Source organism: Vanellus vanellus (genome assembly GCF_965231255.1).
Source record: "Vanellus vanellus genome assembly, chromosome: 6".
In the NCBI taxonomy this organism is placed as follows: Eukaryota; Metazoa; Chordata; class Aves; order Charadriiformes; family Charadriidae; genus Vanellus; species Vanellus vanellus.
The window spans coordinates 47,162,996-47,184,776 of NC_138911.1; the positions used below are offsets into that span (position 1 = coordinate 47,162,996).

Here is a 21,781-nt window from a genome sequence, read left to right on the forward strand (position 1 = left end):
CAGGCCAAGATGACTGTAATAAGCAAATTCAGACCAAGATAAAGCAATACTCAGGCAGCCAGGGAGAAGCAAGTTTGCTGAGCAGTCTAGTGAGTAAAACCTGCAGAAGCAGATGTATATGTAGGATTATTGGCTAGAATATTTTAAAGAGTTCAAGAGCGAACAGTGCTCATTCGTGTACCCCTCAGTCCCATGAGGAGGCTGAGATGAGATCTCAGCAAAGCATTCTACCGTGGGCTTTGTTATAGTTTATGAGGATTTAGAATCATAGTCAGCAGTTTCCTCTGGGATTTCTGAGAACATGTTGGAAGCAGCTGTGGAGAATGGAGACTTGTCATCCAATGTTACACCAGGCTTCACTACAGCTGAAGTAAGAGATGTCTTGGTGCTGATCAACCCACATTGCTTTGTAGGCCACTCTCCAAAGGATACCTGGTACGGTAGAGCAAGATGGCACCAGACAAGCTCACTCTTTCTAGCAGCTGGGTAAAGGGAGACTTTCTCGGTTGTGCGGCTGTCAGGTCGAACCAGGGGAAGGTTCTAGGAAGAGAAAACAAGCGAAAATATTTATGAGCGATAACAGTCCGAAGCAGCTTGCTCATAATTTAACAAATAATGATTTTCTTCAATGTCTCTTGGGTCTTTGAGAAACAGATTCAGAGACTTGAGTGTTCCAGGCATTACTCTGCCATGTGGAGCAAAACTGAGCCTAATGGCTCTAGAACAATCCTGCACAAGCAGGAGTTCTTTCCCTCAAGCAGTGTTCCCCTGGCTTAACATCCTTAATAGTCTAGTCCATCAACTACCTTGTTACCCGTAAGAACTGTCCTCTCTAGATACTCCCACAGGAATTTTTTTTTCTGCGTCCAATGCCCTAGTCCTGATCAGTGGCTTCAGACAACCCTGATGAGTAGCCAAACAGAGACCAGGGACAAAATAACTCAGGGATGGTAGTCCAGGTCTTTTATTGCTAACACATCATCTAAGGCAATCTTCCCTGGCAAGTATGTGGTCCCAAGGCCAACACACAGTTCAGCACCTTCCAACACAAGACAGCCAGTGCTTCAGCTGCAGGATGAGGGAAGTTTCAGAGCAAAGAGGAAGCCCAGACAAGCAGTGCTTCAGCATTCAGCCCTTTACTTACTCCTCTTGAGTCACTGAAGAGCCAAAACCTCTGCTGACAAAACTCTTGTACACAAACCATGGGCAGGAAGTTTTCTGCTCTGCACAGATGGGGCAGCATTCAGGAAAACACAGGTCACTGAGTAATTTCAGTACCTTGTGGTGATGCAGGCTCTGCCACGTGCTGCTGTTCAGGGCTGTGTAGAAAATGCCCAGCAGCCATTTAGTATTGACTCTTATTTTCCCTTCAGGACAAACAAAATCAAATGTCAATTACCAGTGTGCAGACAGGTGTGAAGAGATACTCTCATCTCCCACTTCTGTGAAGAATTGCATTGGCAATCGATCAGAGCTGGTTTATTTGAAACCCCTGATCTAGAATCATTTTAGGTGAGGGATGCTGAAATTAATAGTAACAAGTCTAGTATAGCTTGTATTTTCTGTAGCTCATTCTTATCGAGTAAACAGGAGCCCTTTACAGGTTGCATATAAAGTCATATACCCATTCAGCCATCATGGTATGGTGAGAACTGTAGCTGCTTTAAGAGCATTCAGCAACTCAAGAATTAGAAGGGCATGCAGAAGTGTGTAACAAAATTGCAATGGACAGAGGTAGTAGTTGGCAATAGGAACAACATATCCATGGAAACAGAAGTTGTGCCTGAGGGAAAAGGAAAAGATTTTGCGCCATGTTCTGGCTCAGAAAGCGTATCTCAGCTCCCACTCGCTGATTTAGCCTCAGAGCTATTATGGTTTCATGAAGGGAAATGGTAGCTCTTCAGAAACTGGTGGCAGGTACATGGAAAGCAGTGCTGCTGACAGAAAGGGTGACCCCAGGGGCGCTACTCAGAGAAACTGGTGAAGGAGACACACGCTGCCTCATTTTGCTCATCTACTTGTTTGCATGACTGCCGCCTTCCATACACATTATGTCCGCTCCAGCTCTGGCTGTACAGTGGCAGATTTTCTCTAGGAGGGTTTTCTTCCCCACACTGCACTTCTAACTCACAAAACTATGACCAGCCCAGACCCAGCCTTGAATCATACAGACAGGGGAACCGCCGAGCGCAGCTCCTCAGAACAACTGCTACCAAGTTTAAGCAGAAAGAGAGTTTTTACCTGGGGGACTGCAGGGGCGCGGTGCCCGCACAGCTGCAGGGTCTCGCAGAGCCGCCGGGATTGTCCCCTTCGCCCCCGCCCGACTCGTCGATGGGCTCCTTGGCCAAAGCACCGGTACTGCGACCTCACGATGGCACTGTCGCAAAGGAGTTGCTTCAAAGCGGAGGTGGCCGGACTGAGCGTACCGGGAGAGGGAGAGGATGCTCCCGGAGAGCCCGGGTTGCGCTGCGGCGGAGCAGGTGTCCAGAGCCGCCGGTAGGTTTTTACTCACCTTAAAATGTTTCTTACCCAACTTAAAACCGTGGGGGTTTTAAGGTCCTGCTTGAGGGAAACTCGGAGGAAGCCGCAGGGAATATCCCACTCCACCATTCATGGCTGAGTCAACAGTTGCTGGGATTCATCCCATTAATGTTTCTTATAACGACTCCTTTCTAATAGCCATCTTAACCAGCAAGAAAGGTTCTTCCTATTTGATGGCCCCTCATTGCCGTGTCTTAAAGTTAATCCATGGGCCTTAACACTGCTAATAGAGATATGGCCACAGTAGGATTGTTAATTTTGCCATGTAGTGGTCTGTTTAAAAAAAAAGGGGGGGGGGGGGAGGGGGGAAGGGTGTTTAAAAATCATCCCTTGCTCTTTCTCCCCTAGTACACATAGGTCATACCACAGCTGCAGCAGCACAGGAACATGTCAAGGTTCAGGTCCCTCCCCGCTGCAGGCAGATTCCCTCAAACAAGGTCTTTCCTATTTTTTCCTCTCCTCTGCCCTTTCCAGCTGGATCCCCACTATTTGTCTGCCCTCCCTCAGCCCTGCAGTCAACAGCCAGCATTACCCAGGTTTAGCTGATGGGGGAGAAACTGGGTTTAGCTGGTAAGGAGGAGGAAGCAGTTATCCTTTGCAGGATCTGCAAACTTTTTACTAGTAAACAGACTTACCCATAGCATGAAGAACAGTGTCACCTTTGACCCCTCACTGGTCACCTCGGCAGAAGGCCAGGACTGGCCTGACTGCAGGGTCTGGGCACCCCCAAGGGTCAGGAGCCGGGGTACAGCTCATACCCCTCCACTCAGAGCCCTCGGGAGAGCTACGGTAGCAGCTTGAAGTGAAACACAGTGCACTGGGTTTGCTTTTTCCACCATGGAGACTGCAGGCTGCTTCTTTGCACCTTGTTTCCTGCGCTGTCTCCCAACGGGTTATCTTGCAGCGATAATCTGAGGCCCTGGCAGGAGCGGGGTTTTAGTGCCAGCATTGTGTTTGATCTGGAGCTCCCTCGACTCCTTTTGATCACGTTTTCAGGTTTATAGCCACAAAGTCTACAACTTCCTCTAGACAAACAGAAAGCTGAAACTCTAAAGTGTTCCCACAAGTCCAACAGTTGGGGACTTACGGAAGTCACCAAGTGACAAGGTTTGCAGTGATGTTTCACAATAAAATTGTGAAAGGCAAGAAGAGCACATGTGCTGTGCTTGCCCCATGAGGTCCTAAATGACAGCAGCATGTCCAGGCTCTGAAATGACATGGTCTATTTTACCTGAAGAGAGGGACAGCGGTGACAAGACTACACAGAGTGCAGGGTTTCTGGATGGCAGGCCAAACAACGGAGCAGATGGACAGCATGTGCAATGGGAGGCAGCAGAGGAACACAACATCTGCTCAGGCCACCAGCTGAGCATTGTCATAAAAGCATGTGAGCCCCTGCTTCTGCAGGCCTGCTGCGATAAGCAAGGAGAAAGGAACTCAAGAGCCCTCAGAACCAGCACAGGTAACCTGTGCTCTGCCACATTGCAGATGAGACACAAACCACTGCTCCCATGCAGGGATCCCTGGCTGCCTGCCCAAAGTGGCACAGAGGGACTTTGGCTGCTACCTGTCACCTTTCCTACATGGCACAGGGCAGCAGCAGAGTGACAGGGAGGAGGCAGCCTCTCTGCCAGGAGTAAACATGCAGAGATCTCTGCTGCCTCAGCTGCCTGGCCCCAGTTCACGCAGGCTGATCTAAAGCCTTTAGCTGAAACAGCCGAGCCTTGGGGTCTGGCTAGTTTTCAAGATCTATAAAAAGCCATTTAATAATCCCTGCTTCCTCTCTGCCCTGAGATTATTAGAACGAGGATTTTATTGCTCCAATCATCTCCCTGGAGGACCGTTCTCCCCACTTGTCTTGTTTTATATAAGAGTTGGTGCAGCTGAACAGTTTGTATCCAAGTTGCTGTAATGCTGCAGGCTGATCTCCTGTGCTGGCTGGGAGTGCAGAGCCCAGCGAAAAGCTTGTCTGCTACAACTAACCCTGCAGCCATGAAACAGGAGAGGGACATCTCCGTTTTCAGATGTTTTCTCTGTTGGGTGAATATTTAATAACCTGGAGTCTCAGTCACTGACCAGGCTCTTGGCAAATGATAAGGAGAATTTTGAAAAGCCACAAAAATGAGGGAGGCTAAGATAAAATGGGCCTTAAACTAGCCAGTGTTCGAAGAATAGGTTTAACGTCTCCACCACACTCAGATGGGACTGGTAAAATAAAGAACTAAATTAATGTTTGGTGGACAGTGGGTTTCCAACCAAATAAAGATCTTTTCTACAACAGCATCATCTGCTTCCCAATAAAATAACCTTGAGTTTCCATACCTTCAATATTTTTGGCAGAAAAACATTATCCTGCCTGAAGTTCTATGAAAAAAGTGCAGTTAAAAGTCCCAATTCCAGGCCCAGGCTGGGAAGTACTTACCCAGGCTCTCAGGGTGCCTGGTGGAAACACGGATACTGGGGCTCAGAGCCCAGCTCAGCATCAGGAGCTCTTGAGCCAAGGTGGCCCGCGCCGATAATCCCAACCTTCAGGTTGTGGCTGTCCCCCAAGGAAGCGGGCAAACCCTTCTCGCTCCCGCTCTGCTTGGGGAAGCAGAGAAGCTGGCATCAGCTCAGCATGAGCAATAGTTTCCCTAGACCACATGACATCCTACCCTTCCAGGAAAGGTCCCATGCCACGTGTCCAGATAGCACATCCCAACCCCACTCCTTGCACCCAGCCCAACTCCCACCCCTGCTCTCTGGTGGGATTGCCAGAGGCAGAGGCTGATACCTGCAACCTGGCACGCACAGCATCCGTGGGGCTTGGGGCTAGACCCCAGTGAGCAGGGCTAGGCCCCAGGGACCACGGTGTCCCCATCCCAAAACACACCACCCATGCTGAGGCTAACCAGCCACTAACTGTAAAGTGGCTCAGCAATTAAGAGCTGATACTTGGCAAACACACCAACCCACACGATGGTGAAGCTCAGGAACAAGTCAACATGAGGAGGATGGACTAGTGACAGCAGAGGTTGCTGCTGAGAAGGGACATGGGACAGCACCTGCTAGTGGAGGATGATTGGCTTATTATGAATCATACAGACTAGTGGCAGGAACAAGTCACAAGCGTTGGGCACTACACCCAACGCTTTTTCTGGGATGAAACCCCAATTTGGTGCTAAAGACAATCTCCATTCCCTGGTTTTCTAAGGGGAAAACTAGTCCAAATGATTTAAGACTGACTTACAGTGAGTTTATACAAATGCAGATGTTCAGTAACCAACAAGTGTGGGTATAAAGAGTAGGTGAGTTTTTAAGCATGCATAACAAATAAAAAACTAACAAATTGTAGCATTGTGTAGGAATAGCTATATAATGATTAACTTTATACAGAGCTGGTGTTCCAAACAAAACATTTCCTGATGCACCACAACTTATCAATCAGACACTTACACCAGCCACGGTATCCTGGTGCTCTGGAAGGTGCTCACAAAGCTGGTATCCAGCTTCTAGTGTTGGGGTGTGAGGAGCAACTAAATTACTAACCCCATCCCATGTGGCACATTGTGCAACATTTTGTTACAAGTGGTCCTGCTTTGCTTGGGACATTGACAGTGCCAATACCCGCAGGTCAGCAGCACTGCATTCTGTAAACTGCTCACCAAGGTCACCGGATCAGTAGGTGCAGCCAGATCACAGCTCTCCTGCTGCTGGACCTGCACATCTCCTTCCACATCTGCATTACTGGTCATACCACGGGAGGTGCATCCAGGCGTGAAGATTTATTTTATGGCTTCATCACATTCCTCCAAGGGTATGTTCAGCTTCTCCCGTTGCTCGCCGACATAAATCCCAACCAGTGACACCACTCCAACTCCTACAACCAAGCAATGTCCTGACCTGGGGCACACGGGACAGCCTGGCAGCAAACCTCACCCTAGCCAAGAGCATCCCAAGTTCCCTTAGGATGAATGTTGCCAACAGGCTAAGGAAGGTGAATCTTCCTCTCTAAATCCACAGCGCCATGTCCAGTTCTGGGGTCCTCAGTACAAAAGAGACATGGACACACTGGAGAGTCCAGCAAGGGACCACTAAGATGACTAAGGGCCCAGAGCATCTATTGTATGAGGAGAGGCTGAGAGCTAGGACTGTTCAACCTGGAGAAGGCTCAGGGGGGATATTCTCAATGTGTGTAAGTATTTGATGAGAGGGAATGAAGAAAAGAGACACAGACTCTTTTCAGCGGTGCCCAGTGATGACAAGAGGCAGCGGGCAAAAACGGAAATGTGAGAATCCATCTGAAGACAAGAAAACACCTTTTTACTGTAAGGGTGGTCAAATTCAGGAATAGGTTGCCCAGAGAAGCCGAGTTGTCTCCAGCTGTGGAGGTACTGAAAACCCAAATAGACCCAGTCCTGGTCTGCCTGTTCCAGGTGACCTTGCTTGAGCAGGATTGGATTAGATGATCAAGAGGACCCTTCCAACCTAAACAATTTTGTAAGAAGAAAAAAAAACCAACAAACCACCAACAGAAAAAAACTGAGTGCAGTGCAGCAGGGAGGCTGGAACCCAAACCTGCCCTCAGACTGGTACATCACTACATGCGACCTTCACCTTTGTGTGCCCACCCCTGCGGCAGCAAACTCTCCTACAACATTAACATTAATCCATCTGTGATGATGGCATTGAAGGTGTGAAATAAGGTACTGCTGCAAGCAAAGCCACTCCATGATGACACACACTGTGCTTTTCAGGACCTGAGAAAACACCCTGCATACTCACTTTGTGGGACGTGTGATAAATTGCACAGGATTAGCAAACAGAGTGACAAAGTGCTCAGTGTGGGAAGGAAATAAACAGCCCAAGGAGAAAGAGACAGCTTTATTTAAGGAACTGAAGTGAGGTCTGGAAGGATGAAGCCAGCAGTTGCCTGAGGAGTTGTGTTTCTGAGAAAGTGCAATTCAATCCCTCCTGGCATAACACTCTCAGAGTAAAGGGCTGCTGGGGCCAGCAAGTTTGGGCCCACTGAGAGGGGTCCCTCCTTGCTCTCCATCCAACCCAGCAAGGCTCTGACCAGGTCCACATTAGGTGCCTGTCTTCCAAGAGCTGCAGAGTGCCAGCACAAGGTTACTGGCAGGGGCTGCTGTCCTGGCTCTCTGCAGGAGTTCGTACAACACCTCTTTTCCTAAGGTGAGCCAGAACGAACCAACAAAAAAATGCACTTTAATGTGCAGCTCGTCCTTTTCCCCCAACACACTCTGATGCAGGGAGAACACAGTCCAGTAGGCTTTACTCCAGCCACAGCCATGACTGGTGATGCTCAAGCCAGCTTGAGTGTTACAGGGACTGCTCAGCACTGGCTGGTGGAGACCCCCACAAGTCTGACTGACCTGTCAGTCAGACCAGGTGAGAATAAGCCCAGGCACCACCCAGAGCAAATGCCACCTTGCTGTGCCCAGCAATTTCCCCTGTAAACAAAAGTGATGCCTGGCTCACAGCCAAGTCAAAGAGAATCAGATTCCAAAAAGAATCAACCCTGGTGGATCAGTACCATGGTTTCGCTGGCTACGTTGGAGCAACTGCCTTCAACCAGCCTGCATGCCACTGTCCCACAAGCCACAGGCACCCACTGTCACTGACAAACGTGGATCATGCAATGAGTAGTAACAGCGTTGCTCTGTTGGCGCTGCACTGGGTTTTGCAGTTTCCTCTTTCACTGGCAAGGCAACGGCCAAGCAGGCTGCTTCACAGGTGCTCAGTTCTTCCATCGGATTTGCTAAAAGAGAGAACAAGACACGACTAACATCAGTGCTGAACACAGATCCCTCAGGGGCCAAGTTAGTGAGTCCCAATCCCTGAGAAGGACAACTATGGCCAGAGGGTGCTAGTTCTATCAGTTTCACCCTTAATTCCTACACTGAATGCAATCCCAAATGTAAGATTAGCTTCCCAGCAGGGATTAAAAGTATGTAAAATGGCCATGCCGTTACATCTAATCAGAAATGGCTATAGATTAGAGTCTCTGGAAGAAAAGTAGATGTTTCTCACCATGTTGTTGAGAATGCTGTTTATCTTCTCTTCTTCTGCAGAGCCCCTCTCCACCTTGCATTTGTATGCAGTCAGCTGGATGCGATCCTTTAGATCCCTGTATGTCTAGATAAACAGCAAAACCAGCACCCATGTTACAGTTAGATGATACCCTGTAGATGAGCCAGTGACTCTTCAAACCCCCCTCAAGTTCCCACCCACAGCACAATTCCACAGCACAAATATTAGGAACCACACACAGGCAAACTTGGCTTCCACTGGGAACTATATCACTGCTCCCAGTCCACAGGGATAAACAAACCCCTCCAGGCACATGACAGCAGTGGCACGTGGCAGAGCACAAGAAAGCTAGCAGGCTCTTCTTCCACCTCTTCACACACACAGCAGGGACCTACCTCAATGACAACATCGTGGCACTTGTATTTGGTGGCAAGGTTCAACCGTGTCTCCACATCCTCCACCAGGCGCACATATTCCTGCAGCACCTGTGAGAGGAGGAAGAGCATCTCAGCTCCCTTCTGCAGGTACCTCCTGCCTCACTCTCTCACCCCAGTCACAAAACCTTTCAAGGCCATAGTATCACAGAATGGTAGGGGTTGGAAGGGACCTTCGGAGATCATGTAGTCCACCCCCCCGCCAAAGCAGGTTCACCTAGAACAGGTTGGACAGGATCGCATCCAAGCAGGTTTTGAATATCTCCAGAAAAGGAGACTCCACAGCCTCTCTGGGCAGCCTGTTCCAGTGGTGTTACCCTCAAAGTAACTAAGTTTTTCCTCATGTTGAGATGGAATTTCCTGTGTTCCAGCTTGTGCCTGTTGCCCCTTGTCCTGTTGTCTGGCCCCATCCTCTTGACACCCGCCCTTTAGACGTTTATAAGCATAGATAGGATCCCCTCTCAGTCTTCTCTTCTCCAGGCTAAACAGACCCAGCCTCTCAGCCCCTTCCTTCCTAAGGCAACAAGTGACCAGGACAAGACTGCTCAGGACCCCAGAGGCAGTAAAGCTTTGCTCACAAAGCTCAGAGTCCAAGGCTACCTTGTTCCTGTGGATCTGGTTAGCCATTGCCAGCCATATTAAGCATAAGCAAAGTTCACGTAGCAAACAAAGGTGGCAATGCACTGTGGGGAGAGAGCTCCCAGACAACTCTAGGCGCGATGTCCCTCTTGAGTCAGACCTAGGACCCAGCCCTCACTACCACCCCCACCTTCTGTTGATACATGGGTCGCTCAGCTGAGTGCTGCACCCACCTGGCAGAGCCAGCAGCTTGGCAAGCTGTCCTCCCATTCTCATCTAAGAAGTAGCTCACTTGGGGAATCATTCAAACCCCAAATCCCAAAAAAGAGCAGCAGGACATAAGCAGCAGTTCCTTGCTCACCTGTACAGGAGCATTGTTCCTCTGCAAGATCTCCACCACCCGGTGGAAGCCAATAGGTGCCTTCTTCTTGGTGTAGCCCAGCCAGTTCTGAAATGAGTGCCAAACCCTATGTTAATCAGAAAGGACAATCTCTCCAGCCAGAAAATGTTTTTCCCCAGTGCCAGCAACATATGCTGCCAGCCACCACATGCACCACTGGCAGAGTCCTTCATGCAGTGGCTGGGTGCAGGTTGGCTGTGAAGCCTTTGGTAACAGAGCATGAGGGCATCCCCCTTCTCTGACCTTGTTGTTGCAGCCAAGCCAGGCCCAGCAGAGGTCTTGGGCAGGGAGAGAAGGAACACATTGCAACACCCTCCAGCAGAGGTGCTGGGCTCTGCTGAAATAAAACCAGTCTGTCCAGTAACTCCAGAACAAGCCAGCTATCAGTAGTAGGTATCAGTACTTGGAACTGAGTCCCCAGCAAGGCTTTCCACAGCTCACCTTGGTGGTGAAGAGGGCATCCACATCATCCCAGGCTCGCAGCTTGGCACGGGCAGCCAGGGCAGTCAGCACATACTGCTTATCAGGAATCTGCAAGGCAGGAAGCTGCAGTCAGAGCGCTAGCACGGCTTAGGCGGCCTGTGTGGGTTGGACAGGAACGGCATCTGCCCCCAGCACTGTCAGGACGCACACCAATAGCCAGGCAAGGAGACAAGATGCTGCCTCAGGCCAGGGCCAGCACTGCAGAGAGCATGAGGTGGGGATTTGCAAGTGCTACTGCAGCCAAGGTGCACGAAGTGAAAGCCTCCACACAGCTCCCCCACTTGCCTTTCTGGGTCTCCAGAATGACCCTGCTCAAGGAGGATGCCATGCCTCCCTCCCTCAGTGCTGAGCCCCTCAAACTCCTCCTACCCACCCCCCTCGCTAAATACAGTTTGGCTGCCCATATTTTCAGCTAGTGCTGCCACAACAGCCAAAGACTCACATACCTTAAATGTTTTCTTCAGGTTGGTCGGGCTGCTGAATGTTCCCTAGAGAGAGCAGACAAGTCAGTGCAAACGCAGCAGAGTAGGTCACGAGAGAGCTTCAGACACCTCACACAGGGTGAATGTCCCCTAGTTTTTACTGTTTTTTGCTCATGCCAGTGCCACAGGAGAAGACAACAACTGAGAGAAGACAACAACTACCCCACTCCATTAGCTCTCTGGTTTGTTTTCCCCTACATCCTCAACTTGTGCACCTCCAGCACTTCCAAGACCACTTCACCACACACCTCAGCTTCATGGGATTAAGGGCCAATTCTGGCTCCAAGGAGCCAGAAGTAAAAGACAGTGGTTTCTAGGAGGGAACTTCCAGACAGGCTGTCCCAGGTTGAATGTCCCATCCTAGAGCACAAAAGATGTCCCAGATGGACAAGGGGAGCTGGGTTCCTCTAGGGCTTTTGGAGGGATGAAATATGATCTCCCTCCCCTTCTTTCCTTAACATGCTCCAGCTTAACCACCCCACATATTGTGGGCTACAGGAATGAGATGTAACCCTTCTCCTCTCCCACATCATCCTCACCTCAGCCTCTGTGTAGTGGTAGAAACAAGAATAGAAGAGGGTGGTCACTAGTGGCATGTTGAGAATTGAAGCCTTGCGAGGATATTTCCGAAATATCTCTGACTGCCCAGCTGACTCCAAGTGCCGATCATTGGCCTGAGGAAACAGAAAGACAGAGAGGGTGAACATGAGCCAAGGCAACTGCCTGACCTTGCTGTGGGGTAGACACCTGGGGAAAGTGTTGTGATAGCAAAGCATGAGCACAGCCTCAACATGCCATGAAGTCTCAGGTCTGGTATTTCACACACACGGCTGGCAAGCAGCTTGGATAACAGTTAAACTACACTAGCCAGGGCAGGCTGGTTAGATCCAAAGTGGTTTAAGTTAGGGACAGATAGAGATCTTGCAGCTAGTCCCAGTCACCTCCTGACCAGCAGGGAAGATTTCATACCTCAATGATAATCTGTCGCTCCAACAGGGTATAATGGTCTTGGATGTGGGAGGTATCCTCAGCTGAAAATGGCAGCCTGCCCAGACAGGGAGGAAGGAGACACTGTCAGCAGCTCTTAACACAATACACTTAGAAGGATGCTCTTCTCTACCAAACATGCTCCCCACAGACAGAGATGTGGGGAACACTTCCCATTCTCTCCAGCCTAAGCGGCTAGTAGGTACTCAAGCTCCTGCCCCACTGCCCTCTCCAACTGGCTGTCTCCTAGACAGGCTCCAGAGAAGGAAAAATTCCATGGCCTCTCTCACAGAACAACCTAAAGCTGATGCTACCAATTTCCTCAAGTGCTCAGGCACCCAAGCTTTCATCCTTCACGACCTGTCCACAACACCCCACTCAACAACCCAAAACCAGCATAAGCTCTCAAACTACATAAGCTGTGGCACTGGGACAGAGGTCTAATTTTCTTGACTACCACCTTCTGTGAAGCACCCACATCCCTCCCATCGTCTTGTATTTTTTCTTACCCAATGCAGCCTTTCAGAAATTCCCTCCTTTTTTCTACATCCTGGATGTTCAAATGCTCCCGGTACTGGGACAGCTGGAGGGAGAGGGAAAAGAAGCACAGTCTGTTCTCATGGATTTGGGAGATATAGGACTCCAGAAGGCAAAATGGGAATGCAAAGCTCTTGCCTGACTATGAGACACCCTGCAGCCAGCCTCCCCCTGCCCTACACTCCCTCTTCACTGAGGAAAGGGAGCTTTTGCTCCTGGGAATACTCACAGCAACTTCCTCAGTCCTGTCTAGGAACCTGCAAAACAGAATGAGCAAACATTAACTTGGAGGCAGGTTCCTAGCAGCATGCTCAGCCCCACCACAAGGCTGGGCAAGAACCTCACCTGAGCAGATCCAGAAGCAACTTCTGCTCACCCGTCTCTTTGAGGAAATGGATAAGATGACACAAGGCCACCTGCCGCACCTCTAGCTCCCGAAACAAGATCTCTACAGGACAGAGAGATATGTACAGGCAGGTAAAGTAAGTTAGCACTACCAAGTCAGAGGGGGCTAAGCATTGTGCACGGAGGTGCAAGCCATTGGCAGGATTCAACAACCTTATCCCATCTCAAAGCACAGTCTTGGAGGCTACAGCACAGGAGGAGAGTCTGTTCACTAGGCTGCCAGCTGAATTCAGAGCAGTGTGCTACCCCTACAGATTCTTTTTCATTCACCCCATCACCACTACCACCTACCACTGGTTAAAGTTCCTCTCTGGGGCCTTTGTGGGCATCACCATCCCCCCTCCCATGTTACACTCACTGCAAAAGTATTTCATGCTCAGTAAAGTAGCAATACCCCAGATACTCTCTTTGTGACTTGCACCCAGTTAAAGAATTAGCTCCTTTGCCCTTAACTGAAACACACTATAGAAACTGTGGCCCCAGTCACACTTACCTCTCCTTAGCGTCCGTTTCAGGAATATCAGGACCTGTGAGCACAGAGAGACAGCTCTCAGCTGACCAGATCAGTCTTCACCAGAATTAAGACAGACAGATAGCAAACTAGTCAAGGCGTGGGGAAGCTTTTGCAAAGGGCCTCTGAAGACACAGCTCTTACGGCACTGAAACGAATTCTGCTACCCACTAGACACAGGACAAGCAGTGCACCAGGGCCACAGCTGCCTGTATGCCTTCCTAAGGTCCTATTCCAGATCTTAGATAAGTGAGACCAAGATTTACAAAGAAAAGCTCTCCCATGAGACATCCAAGGGCTTAAAAGACCTGGATGAGGGAAACTCTGACAAAGTCCCATTAGCTGCCTAATGCTTTGGAAGCCAGATAAACTGGAGAAGCCCCTCAAATATTCTGTGCTGCAACGAGCAGACTAAACAACCTCAACCTTCAAGAAGTTGCTGCAAAGATCTGTAAGGCTGAAAGATCAGGTTCCTTGTTATTAACTTGACATGAACTCTGCAGAGTAGCAGGAAAGCCAGTGGGAATATGGAACTTCCTAGTCTTAAGCTTTGACACTTTTCAGTAACCTCCTGGTTTTAAGTAAAGAACAACCCCATATGTTGCAAGATTAGGTGGCCAGCTGACTGCATTCACACAAGCACCCTCTGTGGGATCACCCAGGAAGTCCCAGCCCTATATGGCCCCAGCAGGACTCACAGCTGTAATGACATTCCCATCATGACCTGCCACAGCTTCATCCAAGAGCACCAGCTTGTCCTGAAGGGAGCGAAATCTCTCTAAAGAGCAGACCTGGAGATAGAAGAGGTATAAGTAGGCATATGGGACATCAGACAATCCCCAGGCTGAACCAGCCCCCAAGATACTACCTATTCTTCCCCCATGAGCCCTTAAGCAATGTAACTGTCCTTCCAACCCACAGAGAACTTCTCATTTAGCTGAAGCCATGTGTTGCACAATCCCTGGGAACCTGTCCACAGGGGTTGCAGAGTTAGCCCTCATTACTGCCCAGGCAACAGCCATTGTACATTCAGCACAAACACCCTTACCAACAAGGCAAAACTTCCCTGCACACCACAAACCACCAGCCCTGACAGGAGGAGGGAACTCTGCAGGGCCCTTACCATAGAGCAGACCAGAAAAGAAGAGTTGTAAGACTCTTTCTCCCTTCTTCTTACCCCATAATCGTGGCCTCTCTCAGCCTTTAGTTCACCTCAGCCTTTGGGAAGATACATGCAGAGTAAAACCACAAGCTCCGTGTGATCACTGCAAACTGAGGCAGCTGAGACTAAGATTCCAGCTCCAGTGTAATCAAGATTGCTTCTGTCTTCCTCCCTCCATTTGCCACCAACTAAGAAGGGAAGTAAAGCCCCATACCCTCAGCTTTTTTTCCATAAACCCAGCCCCAGGGAGCAGAAAGTGTAGAGAGGGCCACAGCACTGCAGATACCTCCTGTCAGCTAGGCTGCTGAGGGGACGACCCAAGTAAACAACGCAACAAAACTCCAAAGGTCTCCTGCTGCTCCTGAGCTAGCGTGATCCCAGCACTGCCACCTGGCAAAGCTGCAGGAAGGGAGAGCACCATCCCTGCTAGATGCTGCAAACAACACAGATTCCCTCCCCGCTCCTGGAACGCACCCCAGGAGCACAGGGAAGCGTAAAGCAGTTTAGGATCACCCACTCTCCATCCCTTGCAAGCAGGTGGGAGTGTAAAGTCCTTACCTTGCCCCTCTGCATTCGCCTGACTGTATCTTTGGGGCTCCAGTCACTGCTGTAATCCTGCCACAAGAAAAATAAAGAGCTCTTGAGCCTCAAGAGGCCAGATCATGCCAGCAGTCCCCAGGCTGCTTTCCACTTGTGCTGGATCAGAGTGACGGCCCACATGCAGCTTCTCAGACTTATCATTCAGCTCCTCCAGGTTGGCTGTTAGCAGAATGTGTCCCTACAGTGTTCAGGTGCACTTGTTCAGGTTGCTGGTGGGTAGGGAAGCTAGATAATGATAACGCAGAATCTTTCTACTGCCTCAGGAAGGCCTGCCATCATATCCTTTGTAAGAAGTGCATTTCAACAGGTTGTCTTCCTTACAACTTAAAACTCCAATGTTGCTTTCAGAATGACAAAAAAAAAAAAAACAAAAAACAAAAAACAAGCAAAACTGACAAACCCAAAACTGAAGGGGAAGGAGTCAGTTTCTTGTTACAATTCAGACAGACTTCTGCTGGCCAGACTTTCACAGCAGCATGGAGAATGCAGGGACAACAGCCTGAGGCAAGTGCCTGGAGAGTCACACAGAACTGGTACAATGTGACAAAAGCACTGAAGCCTGTAGCGAGACCATCTTAAGGTAATGTGTTCCTGCAATGACCAAAGTTCTTCCCCTGCAACCTGCAGACACTACAATCTGGAAGCACTGGATAAAAAATGGTGGTGGCCTGAGCCACTCCTAAACTCAGACTCCAAGAAGGCATCTAAGTCTTTTTGAGGCACTCAAGCCAGCAGTTGTAATTTAGCCCTCTGCCTCAAAAAAAGTGAGAAGGGAGTAACCAGAACCAGCTCTGAGGACACTGAATTTTAAATTCATTGAAGATTTATTGAAAGCCCATATCTAAAGAAAAAAAAGGGCTGAACCAGTCCTATTAGGGGACCACCGCACACGAGTCTCTCAAGTCAACAGATAGCTGAGTGTCAAATGTCCTGAGCACCAGGGCTCCCTCCAGCACCTCTGGCCAGAGGCAGCTCCTCAGCCTGTCAGGACACTGGTTCAAAGCTGCCACTAACTTTCCCATCTTTGTTCCACCCCTCTTACAATACTCCTGCCTGCTTTTAAGGGGCTGTACAACCCTTCTCCTTCCTGCTTCGCTGCTTCTGCAGGCACAGAACAGAACACAACAGGGCACAATTATTTCTCCTGCTGTGCTTTCAGGAAGTACTGCCTGTTAAATTATGTGATTAATGGCTAATCAACATAAACACACCAATCTGGTGAGGATCAGATAGCCAAGGACAGGTGGAGAAAACCCAGTAACCTAATCAATGCAATCTAAGCACGCTGACTTGGCTACTCCTTGCCACTATCAAATGAGACAGACTAGGTCATTATCCATTGTGTAAAACCCTCCAAGATGAGTAAACCAAAGAAACTTTCTCCAAACACCATGCAACGCTAAAGAAGCAGAGGACCTAGTATGAGACACAGAGAAAAGAGAATCCTGGGATGTTTTAAGAGGGTTGTGTAAATGTGTGAAGCTTATTACGGAAGTTTACAGGGAAAGACAAAAAGCAGGGAAAGGAAGGGATCAAAATGAATTGGGCAGGAACAAGGATGGGAAAATAGAGGGAAAAGGGGCCACAGGGTGCCAGCCAACTTTAAACAAGTGGCTAGTTAGTGTGCCTGTCTGACTAAGCCCTGCAATGGATCACTGCAGTCTGTCTTATATTCTCATTAAATCTATATTTAACCACCTTCTGTGTGGGTGGGCTCTTTATTCCAAGTGTATGTGTTTCTATGAAAGCTAGTGAACTTCAAGCTCAACCAGCCAGTGAGTAGAATAAGCAGTCTGAGTACCAGGAGCCAGAATGGGACCATGAACCCTAGGAGCCCAAGGTCCAGATGTCAGCAACTGGAGGAGACTGAGGTCTGTGATTCAGCAACAAAACAAACTGGATGTCTAAGACCAGCTACTGGAGAGACACATAGAGTGTGTGTATGTTCCACTAGTGGAATTCAATTCTGGTCAGACAGAAAGGAGGCTCAGGATCAGGCTTGAGTGTTGTGTGTTTATGTGTTTATGTGTCTCTTGGTAAAGGCATTGGTTTCTGTCATAGAATTGCCCAGGTTGGAAGAGACTTTTAAGATCATCGGGTCCAACCATCAAACTGTTTATGTTAATCCATGTGGGCAGCTGTGTTAGTATTGTCCATGTCTGTATCTGTTGGGAATATGTGCTCAGTCCTGTTACTGTGTGGACCTGGGGACACAGAACCACAACTTCACACCTGGCAGGAGGAGTCCACCCGGTCCCAAAATTCACTAGATTCTGCAACACCTAACGCTGCCTATCTGGGAGAACACTCCTGCCAACTGGAACTCCACCTCTGTCCAACTCTCTCTGTGCTGTCCCCGTGATTCATGAACAACAAATTTAGAAGCCTTTAGATTTAAAAAACTTAAAAAGCACACATGATGCCAATTCATCTGACCAAGCATGAAAGCAGCTTACAGGCAAAACAGTATTAGAAATCCTTTTCACAAAGACTGCTAGGCCATTCATTTGGAGTAACTAAGACCCCCGGCAAAGCTCCCTACTTCTGAGCAAAACCAGAGACCACCTTAATTACTGTGAGGCTGCATTTTGCAACTCCCTGTCCTATTTCCTGCATTGCCCTCTACTGTCTGAAATAGCGATTAATCACTTCCCATGAAAACAACAGAGTAGAAAGTCCTCCTGGCAGCACACTACAAACAGGCTGCTTACCTTGTAGTCAGCTTTCGGCCTGCGCAGCTCTGGGGCGTAGTTTTTGACTCCTGTGTCAGAGAGGGCTGAGAGGGAAGGGCAAAGCTGAGTAGCACATCAAAATCTTGACTCATGCCCACTTCCAAACCCACCCTTTTCTTGGTTTTCATGGTAGAAGACCCAAACTCAAGCACCAAATGGCAATACAAAGATGTTCTAAACCCAACAGTCACCAGTTGTACATAAGCAGATTACCTCAAACCATCATGCCAACTCTTTCGCTTCTTTGCTGAATGACTTTCAGACAACCCATGATTCAGTTTCCCTTTCCGCAACATAAGGAAGGTGATGCTTCCCTTTTTTCAGTTTACATAAATCTGCACCCCTCCCAAAATGAGGCATGGATTCAAAAACTTACCATCTGAAAGGGACTGAAAACTTGGAAGTTTGTTTCGTCCTGAAATCAAAACAAACACTCATGAGAGACTGTCTCGTCACCAGCTATCTCTTGCAGAGGGAACACGAGTCTAGACTGCACGCTGCAGCTATGCCACTGTAGAACAAGCCATTCTGTATAGTGATTCACACTACACTAGCATAGCTGGGGCTCATCTGCCTAAAGTTTAAGGCTTTGAAGTTGCCTATGGCATCACAAGCCATATCACACCCTGGCCTTATCTGCCCTCTTGTTGCTGAGGCCAGGGGAGGGAGGTTAGAGAGCCTGAATTCACTCCTCTACCTGCAGAGCAGAGGCTCAAGCACATAACATTGCTTAGGCCATGGCAACATGGACAGCTTCCTTCACCAGGTCTGAGATTTGGCTGCCTTTCATTATCACTATGTTATCAAAGTTGAGAGTAAAAAAAACACCCCAGAGAAAGAGAGACAAAGTAAAAGCTGGTTTGTTGTCTGGCTGTGAGGCAACAGAGCTGAACTTTTGCAAGCTGCGTACATCTCCCCACTGCCTGCTGCACAGTTTGCCCCCATAACGAGCTATGCTACCATGCGTTTGCTGAAGCAACAACAACAGCAGGCAGCGGAGCTCCAAATAAAGGCTAATCAACCTGTCTGGTCTACAGTACTGAAGATCAAATGAGGACCACATGGGTCAAGCCAGTCCCTTTGTAGCCTGCTCTTTCCCACCATGCAAATGGATTGCTGTACAGTGCTGTGCCTTGCTGTTCTGTGGAACCTGCCTTTTAAGCAGCCATAATCTCCAAAGCCCCCTCCCATACCACAAGAGCATGCGACGTTCTGCACAAGACAGTATCCAATTTCTGACCAGTGAGAGATACACTCCCACACTGAGGAGAGATCAGAGCTTCCCTGTTTTGGAATACACTTAAGAAAAAATGAGTTACATAAGATAACACAACTGCCTCTTGACAGTCTTGAGGGAAAACCTATTTGTCCATATATTGTATACGAGGAAACTCACCTTTGAATAGGCTGCTTAGGGAGTAGGAGGAAACTTGTTTGGGAAAAGCAGCATAGGAGGAAGAGCCCTTCTGTAGGCTGGAGTCTCGGCCCTCCAGCGAGCTAGTGCTGCTGGAGGCTGTCTCTTTGATTGACCAGGAGATACCTATGTGCAGACAGAGGTCATTTATAACAAAGGAAGAGAAAACCAATAAAGAATGATCTTATGGCACAGCAGGAATGTTACCAAGTGTGTCCTAGTCAGTTCTTGCACTAGCACATCCCGGAAACTTTGACCCTCAGCACTAAGTAGATGCAGTGCACAGAATCCCAATCTCGTGTAATACTGCTTGTTAAACAGTTGCACACTGTCATCCAGAAACAGTCGATTCCAGCAATATTGTACAGCTGGTTACAGCTTATATAAAAAAAATGCATAGACCACCCAACATTTATATGTTGTTGCATGGGGTAAAGTATAATCCTTGCTCTAAAGATAAAGAGCAAGACAGAGAATTGCTGGCTTACCTCAAATCACAGAAACATAAGAACATACCTTCCTGAACACTGGAAAACTAAGACAGTTTTCCTCCCCACACAGACAAAACAGCTATCAATATGCATATGCTGCTGGCAACAATGCAAATGTCTCCCTCCTACTTGTTCGAGACTCAGTTTTCCCTTCTTTTCACACAGATGCACAACACGCATTTTAGGACAGGGTGATAGAGCAAAAAAAGCTGACAGGTAGAGACCTTGGGCGGGAAAAGAAACAGCCCGAACCAGATGGAGGAGCTACAGCATAGGACAAGAAGAATAGACTCTTTGAAGGTCCTCTGGGTGATCCAGATGTAAATTTTCACTGTTTGGCACTGGCTAGCAAGTGCCACATATTCTGTGGCTCACGAACTCCAAAGTGTAGCAGACAGCATCATGTGTGAAGATGTCATGAGCTCACTCCCATCATTACTAGAAACGCATTTGCTTAATGCTTACAATTCCCTTTCAAGCTTCAAGCATAAAAGTCAGTATATAAACACACACTAAACCTTGGAATATCTCCTTAAAAGTGCTGTGGGAACAAAGCACAGAGAAGCTTAAATGGTGCTATTTTAGGCAGCAGTGTGAAGGAAACGATCACCCAGAATCCTGCAGGGCAGCTGAGCATGAATATCAAGCCTTAACCTCAAAAATATCTGCTCTAAGCCGGGCTACGTATTGGGAAAAACACAGTGATTTCCCTCCACTTGTCTGCACTCCTCTTCTTATGTAATTTGGGATTCTGCTCGCTTTTTTTCAGTGGATTCACACAGGTAAATCAAGTGGCTCACAATGTGACCTGAGGAGACTAGAATTAGATTAGATATACAGGATTAGATAGCAAGTAGTACTCCTAACCTTGACTAAACACCATGACTTAAGTTGTAATTTTAAACTCCCTCTGTTGCAAGGATGACTTGCAGTACTTATGCACTTACTTCCCACAGGTTCTCCACTCCAGCTGACCCTCTCAAGGTCGTCATCATCATCATCGACGATATCCCGAAGGCTATTCACTGCCCTTTTTGATTCCTTTAGCTATGGGTGAAAGAATGAGCTTGTGTAAAGACCACTAGTATTGCAGAGTATGCTTTGTTTCCTATTACATTCAAACAATCCCCCCAGCCTCCTCCTGAGCTTTGAACACAGCCTCTTCAGCTTCCACTGCCTCTTCTGGAGGAGGTGTTTACGCCTGTAGGTGTTCAACACACACAGCCCTTCCTCACCACTGGGAATCCAAAGGCCACCGACACCTACACAGACACCACCAGCTCAGCAGCAGGAGATGCAGTTTGGTGCACGGGCGAGGAACCATGGTCCTAATGAGATTTTGGTTTGGGTACCGGGTGGAGGCGAGACGGGAGCCCTCGGTGGCCTCCACACAGGGCAGGAGGCGAGCCAGCATCCACCCCACCCACGAAGCACAGACCCTCAGGGAAGCGCGGGGCCGAGGCCTCGGGCTCAGACGGCCACGGCGGAGGTGGGGGTGGGGCGTCTCATGCCCGGCCGCGGCGGACCCGGGGCCGGACCCTACCTGCGACAGCTCGTCATCCTCGTCGTCGAAGGTGAAGGCCCGGAACTTGGAGCTGTGCCAGTACTCCTCCTCGTCCGCCCTCGCCCTGCTCATCTGCAACGGCACCGCGCGCCTGCCTCAGGGGAGCGGCTGTCTGAGAGGAATCACGGTCCCTGGTCCCTGGTCCCTGGTCCCGCCTTCCGGCCCGACCCCGCCGCCCCCCGCGGTCCCGCTCACCTCTCCCGCGCCAGGCACCGCCACCAGCAGAGCACAGCAGGGCAGGGGAGGGGAGGGGACGAAGGGCTGTTGCCGCGCAAGGCATGCCGGGACATGTAGTCTCCCCGCCGCGGCCCGGCCCGCCGTTGAGCCGCTCGCGCACTACCAGTACCGGCGTGCCCCGCACTGCTGCAGGGGACGGACTACACGTCCCAGCGGGCCGCGCGTGGTGGTGCAGTCTCCCGACCGGTTGCT

General features: G+C 49.2%; 2 protein-coding genes across 5 annotated transcripts; both read right to left on the reverse strand.

Annotated features, from left to right (window-relative positions):
- Nucleotides 1–249: 249 nt before the first annotated feature.
- On the reverse strand, nt 250–6,275 carry NOXRED1 (NADP dependent oxidoreductase domain containing 1; the record flags this gene model as incomplete). The annotated part of the gene is given in 8 exon segments (XM_082485748.1): nt 250–476; nt 479–540; nt 1,145–1,367; nt 2,906–2,910; nt 3,773–3,894; nt 3,898–3,953; nt 4,964–5,067; nt 6,148–6,275. Coding segments are annotated over 8 exon segments (927 nt in total).
- Nucleotides 6,276–7,395: 1,120 nt separating this feature from the next.
- Nucleotides 7,396–21,560, reverse strand: VIPAS39 (VPS33B interacting protein, apical-basolateral polarity regulator, spe-39 homolog). 4 transcript variants are annotated; one of them, XR_014269295.1, is made up of 21 exons: nt 21,548–21,560; nt 21,332–21,424; nt 20,736–20,835; nt 19,280–19,423; nt 18,260–18,298; nt 17,863–17,927; nt 15,110–15,166; nt 14,088–14,180; nt 13,372–13,405; nt 12,819–12,921; nt 12,703–12,730; nt 12,446–12,519; nt 11,919–11,994; nt 11,489–11,623; nt 10,914–10,955; nt 10,426–10,515; nt 10,228–10,318; nt 9,946–10,032; nt 8,967–9,056; nt 8,572–8,676; nt 8,267–8,299 (listed from the first exon to the last, which is right to left on the reverse strand). XR_014269295.1 is itself a non-coding variant. In XM_082484864.1 (20 exons), exons 2-20 carry the CDS (start codon nt 21,422–21,424, stop codon nt 8,279–8,281), a joined length of 1,476 nt encoding a protein of 491 aa, XP_082340990.1. In that variant the 5' UTR covers nt 21,548–21,560; the 3' UTR covers nt 7,396–8,278. The 4 variants fall into 4 exon arrangements, 3 of the variants coding, with proteins under 3 accessions (XP_082340990.1, XP_082340991.1, XP_082340992.1); XM_082484864.1 differs by lacking the exon at nt 10,228–10,318 and having other exon boundaries at nt 7,396–8,299; XM_082484865.1 differs by lacking the exons at nt 10,228–10,318; nt 19,280–19,423 and having other exon boundaries at nt 7,396–8,299.
- Nucleotides 21,561–21,781: the final 221 nt, after the last annotated feature.